This window comes from Ictidomys tridecemlineatus, chromosome 12, assembly GCF_052094955.1.
Source record: "Ictidomys tridecemlineatus isolate mIctTri1 chromosome 12, mIctTri1.hap1, whole genome shotgun sequence".
Taxonomy (NCBI): domain Eukaryota; kingdom Metazoa; phylum Chordata; class Mammalia; order Rodentia; family Sciuridae; genus Ictidomys; species Ictidomys tridecemlineatus.
This window is the reverse complement of record NC_135488.1, coordinates 86,689,631-86,705,402: the sequence shown is the minus strand read 5'-3', so window position 1 is coordinate 86,705,402 and position 15,772 is coordinate 86,689,631. Positions and strand designations below refer to the sequence as shown.

The 15,772-nt window shown below is 35.0% G+C and overlaps 1 protein-coding gene across 1 annotated transcript in view; it reads right to left on the bottom strand.

Annotated features, from left to right (window-relative positions):
• Lrpprc (leucine rich pentatricopeptide repeat containing) overlaps positions 1 to 15,772 on the bottom strand; it is a 105,770-nt gene that overhangs the window by 3,690 nt on the left and 86,308 nt on the right. Inside the window, exons 31-35 of the mRNA XM_005324518.5 lie at positions 10,527 to 10,615; positions 6,365 to 6,566; positions 4,304 to 4,443; positions 4,068 to 4,183; positions 1,553 to 1,627 (exon numbers count right to left, since the gene is read on the bottom strand). Coding sequence (XP_005324575.1) covers positions 1,553 to 1,627; positions 4,068 to 4,183; positions 4,304 to 4,443; positions 6,365 to 6,566; positions 10,527 to 10,615 — 622 coding nt within the window. The remainder of the gene's footprint in view (positions 1 to 1,552; positions 1,628 to 4,067; positions 4,184 to 4,303; positions 4,444 to 6,364; positions 6,567 to 10,526; positions 10,616 to 15,772) is intronic.

Genomic DNA, 15,772 nt, shown 5'->3' with positions numbered 1-15,772 from the left:
GAGGGGCATAACTAAATATTTTCTATAATTTGTTTATGGTATATAAATACATGAGCCAGAGTTAAAAAGTGAAATTAAATGAAGTTTTTAAAAAGTGTGTGTACTTGGGGAAAGTGTGTAGAAAAGAAGGAAAACTAGGGGGCTGAGGCTGTAGCTCAGGGGCAGAGCACTTGCCTAGCATGTGAGAGGTACTGGGTTCGATCCTCAGCACCACATAAGAATGAAACAAATAAAATAAAGGCATGATGTCCATCTACAAAATATATAAATAAATAAATAATAAGGGCTGGGGATGTGGCTCGGGCGGTAGCGCGCTCGCCTGGCATGCGTGCGACCCGGGTTCGATCCTCAGCACCACATACCAAAAAGGATGTTGTGTCCGCCGAGAACTAAAAAATAAATGTTGAAAATTCTCTCTCTCTCCCCCTCTCTCTCTTTAAAAATAAATAAATAAATAATAAATAAATAATAAAAAAAAAAAAAAAGAAGGAAAACTAGATCTCCCCGTCTAGCTTTGAAATGCCAACAAATACCAAAAAAAACTAAGAATGGGGCTCGTGGTACTCAATACATTTTTAGATGCAAATTTTTAAAACTAGACTTTTATTTTATTTTATTTTCCCTTTAACATTAAAAATATATTTGAGGGGCTGGGGTTGTGGCTCAGTAGTAGAGCATTTGCCTAGCACATGTGAGGCACTAGGTTCAACCCTCAGCATCACATAAAAATAAATTAAAATAAAGGTATTGTGTCCATTTTTTTTTTTTTAAATAAATTTTGAGGGCTGAAGTTGTGGCTCAGTAGTAGAGCGTTTGCCTAGCATGTGTGAGGCCCCGGGTTCAATCCTCAGCACCGCATAAAAATAAATAAAGGCATTGTGGCCAACTACATACATACATAAACAAATAAATAAATAAATAAATTTTGAGCCAGGTGTAGTGGTGATCACCTCTAATCCCAGGGGCTCAGAGGCTGAGGTTTGTGTTAAGCACCCCTGGGTTCAATCCCTGGTACCCTCCCTGCCCCCACAAAAAAGTATTTTGATTCTGTAACACACACACACACCTTTCACAGTGTAAATAAGGTAACTACCAAAGGGAACATTAATTTGGGAAACCACATGAATTTTAAAGCCAATGGCGCATGGACCTGGTAGTTTATACCTGATAAATGGTCAGGAGAGCCACCTGATACAGGCACTGCTGACGTCAGCCTCACTTGGCAGTGCTTCTGCATTATTAAATGTACCAAGGAGACCTAAGCAATACAATTTTTATCTTCCATTCCTAACAGTCCTTTCTTGAGCTCTCCATGCACAACTACAAGAACAAAGAATTCACTGCATGAACTTGTTTTTCATTTCCAGCACAACTAAGGAGTCAGGACCAACTCTGTATCGGCATCCTAAAGAATTAGTAAATACAAGCAGGGAAAGTCTTCAGTCTCGAAGATATTTTTAGGTAAGATCCTGAACCAACAAGCTTTTATGTTAAACCATGAGGAAGACTGTCTTACAGCATCACTGATTTGTTAACAAGTAAATCACAGTACCGTTCCTGGTTTCTGAGAACTCCTGATACAGAATAGTGACAAAATTGAGGTTTGTTCAGCAATTGCTCCACATCTCTGAAAATTAAAACATTATTCAGTAAGTGCAGGTTTTTGATAAACAAGCAGATCAAGGTGAATATTTCCAATTAAGAAAGTTCACAATAATACAGTAGTATATCATTACCACGAGGAAGGCCTCATAGTCGACCATTTTTTTTTTAAGGTGAGAAAAAAGAAAACAAGTGCAAGTTATGCCAAGCTTTGGCGAAAGCTGTCCTTGGCACTGGAAGTATAAAGTTTGTTTAAAAAGAAAAGGGAAAAATCAAACTAATGCTTCAACAACCACAGAACAAGGTTTAGGACTGCAAAGAAAGAGGAAAAAAAGAAACACTATTCCTCTCCAATTATACTGCCAAGCATTCACAAGTGAGCTAGGGATCATAAGGTTAATTATACATTTAATAAGGTGTCAGGGAGATAACTGCTCGTTTCTTTATAAAAATTAAAATGTACAAAGCAAGTTCTCTTTAAAGTATAATTACCTACACTTACGCATACAAAAGGACTGATTTCAATCTCTCTATTTTATAAAAGGCTTTCATTGCAATAGACAGCCAGTGCTTGAGAAAGAGACAAAAGTTAAACTCAAAAAAAAAAAAAGTTTATATGACAGACCAGATAAATCAAGTGTCTATCCAATCTTAGATGCTATAGTCAAATCAAATATGGCAAGACAATATTTTAGTTTACACTCATCATAGATGTCATTCTTTTAAGTTTCTCAAAGCACATTGCTCTTCCAAAGCTTTAAAACACTGTCAATATTAAAATGAATAGTATAAAAAGAACTTTTGGGGACACATGGAACATTTACATTATACACCAATGTTTTCGACATCTGTGAATAAAGTGTTCTTCGCTAAAGCAAGAATACTCTTTTACTGTTTGACAAGCAGGTAAAGGAAGAGTAAGGGCTTATCATCTGGAACCTCAGTCTATTGAGGGAATGCCAATGAAGACGCTGCTGCCACATTAACACTCAGCCATTTCAGGAGCCCCTGCCAGGTGAGGCTGCCGAGGGTAAAGGGAACTCTGAGGGCAGCAGGCCACAGCCTGGCTGTCTCCAGCCCTGTTGACTGTGGCCTCTGTAAAGGGACATGAAGGTTATAGCTCAGAATAAGATGGCAGAGGAAGTACCAAGTACCATTTTCTAACACAATCACAAGAATGTGTTAAGTTGAAGGAATACCATCACTTTGATTAGATATTTATGAAGTAGGTGTTTAGATACATAAACATGAAGACAAAGCATAGCGTATATTCCTTTCAAGATAGACCTTTAAACACTAATTGCAGCACACTAAAATAATGAGAAGATTCTTTATAAAATCCCTACCTATCATAAATTGCCTTTCCAAAAAGGGGTGGGGGGGCGAGGGGTGGGGGGGAGAGTAAAAGAGCCAAACCAAGCTAATCAGAATTTCTCTCTGTTCAGAAACAAAAGCAAAAGCCCTAGAAGCAGCACCAATTTCATTTTTTTATTCAACTGTTAAACTGGAGAAAAATTTTTGCAGGCATTTCTTTTCAAAATGGCTTGGCTGTACTGTCAGGCTAGATGAACTTTAAAGATCAAAACTGGAGCTTCAAGCAAATGGGTACAGTTTTTACCTTCTCTATCTCCGACTTAAGATATCTTGCAGCTGGTAACAATGTAAGTGAATATAATACTATTTACTATCAGAAATTGGTTCCAGGCCTCAATCTGACACAGGGAGTCTACACAAACACAGCCGCTGGCGGGATCACGGTGGCTGTTTGACTGCCACCTGCTGGGAAGGGCTCCCCAGCGGTGCCTGTTTGTGTACACTGCCAGTGGCAGCTCTGATCACCCACAGTTCTGTCGCACTTGGCGCAGCTTTATATTTAGTGCAGTTAAAGTGGCATGAATGCAGTTGTCTCCTTCCCTGAAGATTGCTAATTTAACTTAGAGTGTGGGCCACAGAGACCTGCATTTGTCATTTAATGTGTCTGTGACACACAAGTGAATAGAAAGCAAATTCAACTCTTAATAAACCTTGAATAAGGCACTAAGAATGTTTGAGTATTCAAGTGAGAAGCTGTACTTGAAAAGCAAACATTTCCTACTTTTTGTTTGCAAACTGTGTTGCCATGGTGATGCACAGTATTTAGAGCATTAGAGAAATTAAAATGAGAGATCAAAGGAATGGACGTTTTGCATCACCTATCTGCACAGAAACATTTGTCTTTAAATAATTTCAGCAAAACTCATCTTTCCCATCCCAAACCTTCTTTTAATTATACAGATATTCCTAGTTTTCAAATCAGCAACCTACAACCTACGATCCACCTCCTTGTCATGCAACCTTGATTCACAATGAATTCAAATGTTCTAGCAGCACCACAGTTTGTTTCCAGTATTCCTTCATACACACATCTAGTGACTTCATTTCACTTCTCACAAGCTGCAAGCCTCACCGGCTCCATGAGTCATTACCTGTAGGAGAGCTCTGGCATCATCCACCTTGCCCGAACCCATGAGCTGAAGGAAAAGATCGGTGACAGGTTTATAAACTGCAAACTGATTGGCCAATCTCTCTGCCATGATGCTTACTGGAAAACAGGTAAGAAAAATCTTGTTAAAACAGGGGTATGACTCATCCAAAGATATTTGGTCCAGTTTTACTGGAGAAAAAGTGCTTCTGTATTCGTTCACAAAAACAAACAACTTACACTTTTCAACTGCTGGTTCTATCTGCTCCTCTATTACCTTTCTGAATAAATATGCCAAGCCAAAGTACTGAGGTTCTATGGTTTGATTCCCTGAAGTAAGCATATTTTCAATGTTTTCTATGGCAACATCGATGTTATTGCTGTAAAAGGAAGCAAAACAAATTGAAAAGAAACATTTGCTTTTGTATTAATATTGCAGTCAGTATCAGCACAAGAACTTACTTTTAGATCAGCTCATGCAAACACTTTAGGAAACAAAAGGAAATACATTTACAATTAAACAGATTTAATAAACCACATGCAAGTTAAATCCAATCATGATTTGATACCAAAGGCAATCACTGAGAGGTTCATGCTGTAGTAGTTACATATTTTACTTCACAGTAGTTAAAAAATAGTTGCTTATTTTAAAATTCTGCTCTAGAGACAAGATCAAACAACTATAGAAGAATTAATTAGGATAACTTTCTTAAATATTTGATTTTATAGCTCTTTGGCTGTAAAATGAAAATTTAAGTTTAACTGCTCTAGTTTTCACTTTATGACCCACAACTGGTCACTACTATATGAGGTAAAGACAATATATGGCATCTCAAGATTTTTAAAGATGCTGACCATGTCTTCAAAAGGTATATTTTCATATCTATAAATTTCCTATTCTTGGGCACTATACATTTGGAAAATACTAAAATTCTTAGAAAAAAAATTAACTATATGGTCTTATTAAGCAAATTATGAGAAAATATACGCTATTTTTGTGGTTAAGGTGGTCTACATTTGATAATGTTATGATAAGGCACTTCAAATAATCAATCTTATGTTGAAATTAATACTTTAAAAAATAGAACTTGGGGGCTGAGGTTGTAGCTCAGTGGCAGAGCATTTACCTTGCATGTGTGAGGCACTGGGTTTGATCCTAAGCACCATATAAAAATAAACAAATAAAGACATTCTGTTCACCTACAATTACAAAAATAAAAAAAAAATATATATATATATAACTTGGGTTGGGGTATAGCTCAGTTGGTAGGGTGCTTGCCTTGCATGCACAAGGACCCAGCACCACAAACAAAAAACACCTTACTGACTAAAAACAAATATCCTGTTACAATATATTTGTCTCATAGGTTCCAGTTAATAGTGTCTAAAAATATAATCTCTGTATTTTATAAAACTGTTTATATGGTAACTTTAAAAAATTCATCCAACTGTTCCTTGAATAATTTCCTTGATCTTCTAACTTAATAAAATACAACTGTTTTTGCTCAAAGAAATGGGGAAGGAAAAACTCCAGCAAAAACATATATTTTAACATCACATGTTATGAAATGTACATAAGGTTAACTACTAAAGAACATTTCCCCCAAAAGGCAGTAAGAATGTCAATTCCATAATTATCCCTATGAATCTTTAATTTGAACAAAGTACTTTGCTAGTTAGGTCAATTTAAAAAAAAGTCCTTACATAATTCTATAGTGGTAATTCTCATCAAGGACTCTCGAGATGGTGGTAAGAGAATCATATCTAAGTACTTCCTCTTCTTGTGGGTGTGTGTCTTGAAGGGGTGGATGGGTGAAGAGTATGGAAATGAGTTTTTTTTCCTCTTTTTAGTGTTGGAGATGGAACACAAGGCCTGTGCACACTAAGCGCCTAGTCCACCCCTGAGGTGCACCTCCAGCTCTAGAAATATATATTTCTAACAAGCTTGCTGGGTCTTATTTCACAATATGCTAGCAGAGTATCACTCTCAAGCATTGTTGACAAATGAATAAAGTCATTTTCACTTGTGTAAAGAAGTGTTTTGACAATAAGAGGCCTGGCATGCACATCTATTTAAAATTAGAAAAGTTAGCAGCTGTAGAGTAAATTTTATGAATCTGATAACTGATGTTTATTCTTAGTTTTAATTTAAAGATAAAATACTTTTTTCAACATGATTATTTATAATAGGAAATAATAAGCAACAATAATCACCACTGAAATTTCCAACGTGGTTTCCAAAGGTCTAAAAAAGTTCTTAAAGGCAGTAGAGATAATTCAAGAAAGTTTGAAAGTACTTACTTCTTTATTTGTGCCAGAGCAATGTTATTGATGAAAACCATGTTGGAGAGTCCAATTGAGTCAAGTCCATTTACCATCTTCTGAATTGCTTCTATGCTTTGTATGTCACCCTTCAAGGCAAATGCCTGGATAAGGCGGGTCACTGACAATCTAGAGGGAATCTGCTTCAAATCCAAGGCTGTTTTCAGAGTTGTTAGAGCAGCTAAAATATAAGGGCAGAGGATGCAATTTTCTTATATGATCCATATTGACTTAAATGTACTTTGAAAATATGAGCACAAATGGCTATATACAAAAAGCTATGAATAATTTATTCTAGATTACAGAAAGTATTAATACTTCATGAGAAATCCTAAATAAAAAAAAAAAAACTAATTTGACTATCCGTAAAGTATTAGAGACCAGAGAAATTTCTTCTTTATGTCACAGAACACAATTGTTATTGACAATGTGAATTTTATCCATTCAGGGATAAAATTTTGCATCTCATTCCAAGGAAATTGACAAGTTTAGAAAAGTACAAATAAGGAAAAATTTTAAAAATTAAAGAGTTTCCAAAAATATGTAACTTCTACCTAAATTCATATATTTTCGGATTTTGTTAACTCAAAAGATTACATTATTATCAAAAACATTTAATATCCCAAAGATGCTTCCTTGAAAATGAGTTTTTCTGTTTCAAACAAGATCAACCTCATAGGAACAGTCAAACTTTCACATTAACAGATTTCTTTTATATGATTAGACACCTGTGGATATTTTCTTACATTCAGTTTTCAAATAAAACAAAGCTCATTCAAGTCTTATGGCTTACAACCAATGGGGTTTTTTTTTTTAAATGCAGAGAATCACAATTACAAGTACTTGATGATGAAAAAATATGAAAAATCCTTCTAATTTACTGACTTATGTGCAAGTGTTGTGAAGTTCAGGTATTGAAAACTTCATGGCTTTATAGCAATTACAGCAATGTAACCTAAACAAAACCAAGCTTTCAAAGCAGCTCTCTGAATAAGAACAGCTTATCTTTCACAGAGGAATGGGAAAGGGTAATAATTAAACAGTCTATTAAAAAAAATACAGTAAAAGACATGATGAGTTTAGTATTTATTACTGAATATACTATTATACCAAATTTAGAAATAATTTTAATCAGTGACTCTGAAATAGGGAAAAGGGAAAATAGGTAATTTAAAAATCATATGCAATATAGGAAACAAAAATGTTTTTATATTATTAAAAATATAAATTACAGAAAATAAGCTTAATGTTACCTTGTTAACTGGTGGTCTACAGATAATCAAGTTCAAGTATTCTTTTTTTTTTAAAAAACAATATTTATTTATTTCCTGTAGTTGTACACAATCACTTTATTTTATTTACTTATTTTTACGTGGTGGCTGAGGATCAAACCAGGGACTGAACCCGGGACCTTGCATGTGCAAGGCAAGCGCTCTACCACTGAGCCACATCCCCAGCCCCACTTTTTTTTCCTTCAGTACTGGAGATTGAACCCAGGACCTCATGCATTCTAGGCAAGCACTCTTACCACTGAGCGAAATTTCCAGCCCAAGTATTCTTAGTACCTAAGTATATTGTAAGTTAGAGAGGTTCTTAACACCAGTGGATCAAAATAAAAACAAAAATAAGATTAACGATAGTGACTATGGTAACTCAAAATTATTGAGCATTCATTATAATAGCTGAGCATTTACTGCATACTAGGCACAATACTAAGAAACTACACTCACAACTACCCTTATGAGGCAAGTACCAACTTTACATATGAGCTGCTGAAGCAGAAAATTGAAACACTTTCCCAAGGTCAAAGTAATATCACTTGATACCAACTTGAGTCTAACCACCCCAGATGCTGCACCTATGGATACATGAGTAGAGAGGTGAGCAGAATAGATCATTCTGTATTTATTCAAAGAGAGCATGAGACCTCATGACCTAAATCTCATTCTCACATAGAATTGTAGAGCAAATGACTTAAAAAAGACACCAAAAATGATATCCACCCACATTCCTACCCCCAAGACTTTTCTCACTATTATTCAATTCCATCATTTACTCACTCACTAGTAATACTCAATAAATTGTAAAGATGCCACGATATCAGTTTTTAATATTCTACAAGCATTATTAGCTTATAAAATTATAGTAGGATTTGTCTTTATTATTATTATTTTTTATTACTGCCTTAGATTGGGTTTATTTAAAAAAAAAACCTGAAAGAGAGAAAGGCAGAAGAACAGAAGAGGTCTTTAAAACTTGGGGGCTTTCACTGATAATGGAGCAAAATGTAGAGAGAGAAACAAGGCCAACATGATTCCCCATCCTTGCCAATGATCATTTTACTCCAACAAGTGGTTAGTGTATGGTCAGGCTGGGAGTCAGGGCTGGGGGTGGGGGTTGCATTGGGTGGAGGATGTTCTCTTCTCAAATATCCTCCATTTGAGTTGAACAGCTTGGAAGAATAGATGAGAAATTATATCATGCACTTTCTATAGTTTTCATGGGGCACCCAACATATTAAGAAAGGATAGCAGTCAAGTTAGGGGCTGTGGTTGTGGCTCAGTGGTAGAGCGCTTGCCTTGCATGTGCGAGACCCTGGGTTCGATCCTCAGCACCACATAAGAATAAATAAGTGAAATAAAGGTATTGTTTCCAACTACAACTAAAATATAAATATTTAAAACAACAACAACAACAACAACAAAAAAAGGATAGCAGTCAAGTTAAACTTGGGTCAGATTCAACCCCCAAATGAATCTCTGAAATTAAAATTAATAGGTGGTTTGTTTAAGGTTTGGGATGCAGCTCAGTTATAGAGCACTTGCCTACAATATTACGTGTGAGGCCCTGTGTTTAATCCTTAGTACTGTAATACAAACACACAAAAAAAGTTTTATCCTTCATTCCTATAGAAAAGTAGCTATTTACAACAATGAGCTTATTTATATGGGGAACAATTTTCATTTTTCAATGTATTTAATTTGATAATTCAAAATTTTAACAATAAGCCCTACTCTACTCAATTACAATTTAAGGCTGTCCAAAAAGACTATGTTGATGGGGGCCCTGCCTGTGGAATGCTAGGGTGGAAATTTTGCAAAGGGAGAAATCACCACTTACATATTCAGTGCTAATCAACTAGGGAAATGGCTAAAGACCAGCATGTTTGTGTATTATAAGCAATGCCAACTTTCACAGATGCAAAATATTTTATAAACATGCAAGCCAGGAAGAACATTGCTATTACAGACTAGGGAAGAAACCTGTAACATTTAATAAGAACTTTTTACCCCAATCTTAAAAGATCTCCTATGTGAGTTTTGTTCTATTAGTAAAATTGTAATATTACTGTATTGACTAAAATTCAAATGTGAAACTTAATGTGAAAAGCTACTTACCTAAATTTAAGAGAGTCATCACTGTCCCACTTGGAAGCTCATTCATAAGCCCTCCACATCCAAATCCAGCTCAATGCAAACCATCTACCAAACCACCAGCCCCCAAGCCAACCCTCCCCAAAATCATCTCCAAGTCTCTCGTGTTACCCTTTTAATATTCATTTATAAATTCTAAACTTCAAACAAATACCATATTTTATTGCTGTTGATATTATGAACTATTAAAAAAGTGTTAGATTAAGTTTTAAAAATCAATATTATAATCATTTAGTGCACAATCCCACAAATTTAACACTCAATTTAACTCATTTGCTATCTCACACACAACCAACACAATACGCAAGAAACAACTGCTGGGAATTGTTTCAGACACCCGAAAGTATGTTAATTTCCAAAGCAAAATGACTTGTGCTGTGAATTTTAACGCACTTGAAAGCCTGTACTTTCTCTCGTTCTGGAACACAAATTTTGCATGTCTGAAGAGCTGTGATTCATCTTAAGAAAACCCATCTTGTGTTAAATGGAATGGAAACTGGACTAAGTGGTCAAATGACAAGTACATTCATATTCAAGCTGTATTATAAATGCATGTACAGTAATTTACGTCTCTCAGCTACCACAAAAGGCTCTTGATAAGCAGGTAATTTGCTAAATGGACTCCTTTATCCAAGTATTCGAAGGGCGTTACAAGAAAAATCTGCAGAGGCATTAATGTGACGTAAAGGTCAAGCATTGTGACATACCTTTCAAATAATCCCGCCTAACTTGCGTTATGATGAGGAGGCTGTTGGCAGCATCGTTCAGTGCGAAGCCCTTGATGTGGGTCTCAGCGCTAAAAGAAGCAGACATTTAGAAAGGAATTACTGACATGCTTCTGATACGATAATAAATGGTTGAGCACCAAGGTGAAATTATAAAAACTACTGTTCGTATGTTAAAAATATTGCTGCAAAATATCGACCTGGAGACAGCTTTTGTGTTATCCTGTCAATGGTTATAGAAGGATAATTTTTTTTTGCATTCTGACAGATGACAAAGTTGGAAATGAGCAACAAAAGAAACAAAGTACAAGATTTTTTTTAAACAATCGGTTCAGATTCTTGAATGCTGACATATTAGATGACTAAAATAACTGCATGCCCTGCATTGTTCCGCTGTATTCTAAGCTGGATACTTTTTCCTACATTCACCATAATTATAAAATGTAAAACTATTCTTCTTGCAACAAAAATGAACATTTATTTTCAGCACTGTATATTTTAAACATAAACTACAGCATATTACTAACCAACACCATATCATTTGGTTGATTAATTTTCAAATTTCTGTCATCTAGATACATAGAGTTCTTAAAGCTTTTAAACATACTGCAGAACCAAAACCGTTTAAATTTAAATTAAAATTTTCACACAACAACCCAGTTTTAGACTTCAAGCAGAACCCTAACTTTTTAAAACTCAAGAGTTAAAAACTCAATGAAGCATACAGGATTAAAAAAACAAAAAGACAAACCCCCCCAAAAACCAGAAATGACATCTATCTCTGGGTGTCTTTAATGCCTGGGGTTCATCACAGAATTAGGAAATCACCACAGGTCAAGGGGGCAAAAGCAATTGCTGCCATTTGCCTTACCAAGCTCAATGGTGACCTCGCTCCCATCCCTGCACAGAAGCCTCGAGCTGAGCAGATTGTGAGGAAAGCAGGGTCACTGCTAAATTATTCTCACCAATCTTAATAAAATCCTCCCCAAACACCAAAATACACCCATCCCCTCAGTCCCCTATAGCCTCTGAGGTTCACCCCTGTGGTCCCTGGATGCAGGATTTTCTTATCCCCCAACCAATCCTCTTAAATCCCGCCAAAGCACCCATTGCTCAGTTTGACTTTTTCCCTTTGTCCCATCTGTCAAAGCTCCTAAATCAACAACTCATGCATGAGACTATAAATTATGTGAAATAAAGGATTTACTTCCTCAATCTGTGACATGATTAAATAAAAATTAGCTCACTCCTTATGCCAATATTATTACATATATTATACCATATTTCCTTAAGAATATTCCCTAAGGTTCTAAAACCATGAGGTAACAAAACTTCTTTTAACTGATGGATGTGAAATACACTTTGAGGGTATGAAAACCTCAAAACAAGTAACATTCTTTTTAAATAATCTCTTCCTATCTTGGGAAGCTGCCTTTTCATTATAAATATGAAAGTAGAGCTAAGGATTAAAAAGAAAAATTCCCATGAGAGGAACTGACCAATTTCAACCAAAATATGTTCCAAACTGGTAAAAGGAGAAAAACTACAAAAAGTTACTGATAGAGATCTCTGCACTGCATTCTTCCATACAATAAAAGAAATTTGATCATAATTCTGATTTTTTCCCCTAGAAACCAAATTTTCTGTGATGATGGGAAATATTCCTTATCTGTGCTACACAATACAGTTCGCCACTCACGTGTGGCTGTACAGGACACTATGACAGAGGAACAGAAATAATAGAACCTAATTAACTTTAAATAAATTTAAACACGACTCTATATGGCTAGTGGCTACTGAACTAGACTGCACAGAATCACAGACTTTTTTTTAAGAACTACCACAATAAAGAGGAAGAAATTGTAGAGGGAAGGGTATCAATCTTTAAAGTTATAATCAACTGCAAAAATAATCTATCACAGAAAGTATTTCACATTAGATATTTCAAAGCAATGAAAATGGATTGTACTTATATATAGGACATTACTCAGTGATTGTAATTTATATTACTCTGGATAACGAAAACTGGCTAATCCAGTAAAAATCATCAGTGATAGAATAGCATTATTTCCAGAAAGAATGAAATAAGAAGCTAGCAGGGACAAGAGAAAATTAAGAGCAATTCTCAAAAGATAAAGCAGGGCTGTTGTTACATGATTCTCAAATTCCCTAAGATTACCATTTAGTATTATCAGAGATTTAAAATAATTTATATCCCTTACTGCTCTCTGAATAAGCAGTTTTCCTTCCTTCCTTGAAACAATTCACTCTCATAAAATTTTTGAAACATGAGAAACTAAATAGAAGAAAGCTGGTTTTAAAAAAAAAATTTTCAAGGCAGCTATTACTGTTACTTTTGAGATGTTCCATTACTTGTTGGGAAGGTTAAATGACCTTGCCAATAAAACTGAAGAAATCTCATTAGAAGTCAAGTGCATCTGTAACACATTAAGAGTCAGCGAAGGAATTATCAAAACAAAGATGGCAAGAAAACTATTGCTCTTGAGATTGAACAAGTAGCATTATGTACATAATTATCATGGATTGCTGTTCAGGGATTGAGAGCAAGACTGGCAGAATAATACTAGAGGGCACTGCCCCTTGCTACAGTAGCTCATATTGTTGCCAATATTACAATATAGTTGCCTATAAAAAAACAATTCCATTTTACTCTGACTATTGATACTGACCTGGAAGGGAAAGAGATGGTCCTAGTCTAGCATTGGCAATGAACTAGGACATGACTCCAGAGATGTTATATGACAAACTCTAGTAACACAATTAGCTGGAACTTGAACTTTTGCTTCTGAATCCCCAGTTCAAGGTTATTTTCAAAAGTTCCAAATGTATTTAAATGAAGTTATAATTCATCATCAATATAACACTTTATTGGTTTAAGGTCCAAGTTGATCTGAAGCTTTAGATCTTGGACTCAGAGCTACATGGAGAAGGAAGCTATAAATAATGGTGGTGTGAAGACAGCTAAAATAAAAGTGTTTTCAATTGTACAGAAAGTCTCACTTCTATGTGGAATCTTAAATAGTCAAACTCAAGAGCAAAGAATAGAATGGCAGTTGGTAGGAGCTGGAAGGAGGGGAAATGAGAGGATGGTTAAAGGGTACAAAGCTGGTCACGTGAGGTAAGTTCTGGAACTCTACACACATTGCCTACAGCTAACAATACTGTATGATAAACTTTAAATTGTTAACAGGGTAGATCATCAGTATTCTTATACACAACCACCCCCCAATAACAATAACAACAAAGGAGGGAGGAGATGAATATACTTATGGCCTTGATGGTGATGAGGTTTTATGAAAATATACTTATTCCCAAACACACTCAGGTATATACATTAAACATATACATCTTTTTATATGTCAATTATATTCTAATATCTTTATGAAAACCTAGAATGAAAGAGAAGGAAAGAAGATAAGCCTGTATTTTACAGATTGTGAATATAAGGGTTATACTTATAAAAGTCAGTGTCTTTCAAACTTATTATGTCAAGATTCATAGTAGGACTATAGAAAGAAATGATGTTTTATACTACATCGCAGTACATGCTATATACATGCAATATAGCTATATACATGCCCATAAAACTGAAATCAACATTTCACAAAATGCTATCTTCATTAAATGAAGTGCTTTGATATTTTCCAGTCTATTTCATTTAAAAAAGAAAAATGCTGATTCTGTCCCACTAGATTTCATGAGCCACTAACTGATTGCAATTGCAGTCTGGAAAATATTCTAGAATCCTGAACCCACCCTAAGAGGCAAGAATACGTTTAAATCTCTGTTTTCCAATCTCATCTTATGAATATGTTTTAAGTATATTCTATAATATACTTACATGTGATATGTTATTACAACTATTAAGGGTGTATAACCAAAATGTTAGAGACACATGATTCCTGTATCACCCAGGGAGCTTAGTAAAATGCACATTCCTGTGCCTTGACACCCTAGCAGTTGCCCACCTTTGTGGTGGGATGTGGGTAATCTTTTTATGCTGCCAGAGTAAGGGCCACTGTTCCAGAACAAACCCAAAAAGAACGAAAAAAAAATTTTTGTTGTATTTTTAGGACCATTCTCAGCACTAAACGGTTTTGTTTTATCTCCTCACTTTAATACCTAATTCTCAACACAAAAAAGCTCTTTTCTTTTTTTTGTCTTTCCAAATCACCACTGTTTCAGAATACCTTTGATTATGGGATAGTTTTATAGTAATTTTTTGAGAAAAGTAATTTTAAAAGATAGTCCTCCCAACCCCTTGCTTTCAGTGGTTATAGATGACAGGATACATTTTTCGAAATGTACCAAAACACAAACCCTAGGAATAGACCTATCAAGCATAACTTTAACAACACTGAAATTAACACTAGGTTTCCTAGTGACTCGAAAGAATGGCAAGCATCAATTTTCTATTCAGAATTCTATATTCCAAAAGTGCTATGACTTAAAAAATTTTGTAGGTAAAAATTGGTTGAGTTTACTTCAGAATCTCTAAATGGTATATTAGGGAAAAGTTCTCTTTTCCATTGAAAATAAACTACTGACCCGTCAACATGCTTATGTTTCAAGGCAGGTGATTTTCAATTCCTCCCTTCTAGACTGTTTTTTTAATTTATTAATTAAAGTTTTCAAGATAGTAACTTGGGGATAAGATAACATCAATTAGTTACCAGATACACCAGTAAGAAACCTTTCTTCTTATTTTGATTAGCAGAGTATTTTCATCTAGGGGATTAGCCCAAGAGACAAAACCACTGCTAGCACCAAAGAGATTTTTCTTTCAAAAATCCAAAACCAAACCAAAAAACCCATTACTGGTAATGGCATAGAAAATGTTTTGAGAACCTATATTTTCCTTCAGTTTCTCTAAGTTATTTAATGTAAAACTTATTGTTTGGAAGAAAAACCAAGGCTCAGAGATGGCTCAAAGTTTCCCCCAAATCAAGGTGCTTTCAAGTAACATTCAAACCTCCATCTTTCAAGCCCTTTGTATCTTCATTACAACAGGCTGCTCTTATTACAGAAAAAAAAAAAAAAATCTATGGAATTAGTTGCTGAACAAGAAAAAAAATTACTTTTATGTACATGGATGTGTAAAATGAGCTGTGGGCACACAAAGAAAATAAAATGTACTATGTGTGGGTAATAATGGTTACATTTTTTATGGGATAAAAAAACATACAATGGAGTTAGCATTTCTTACG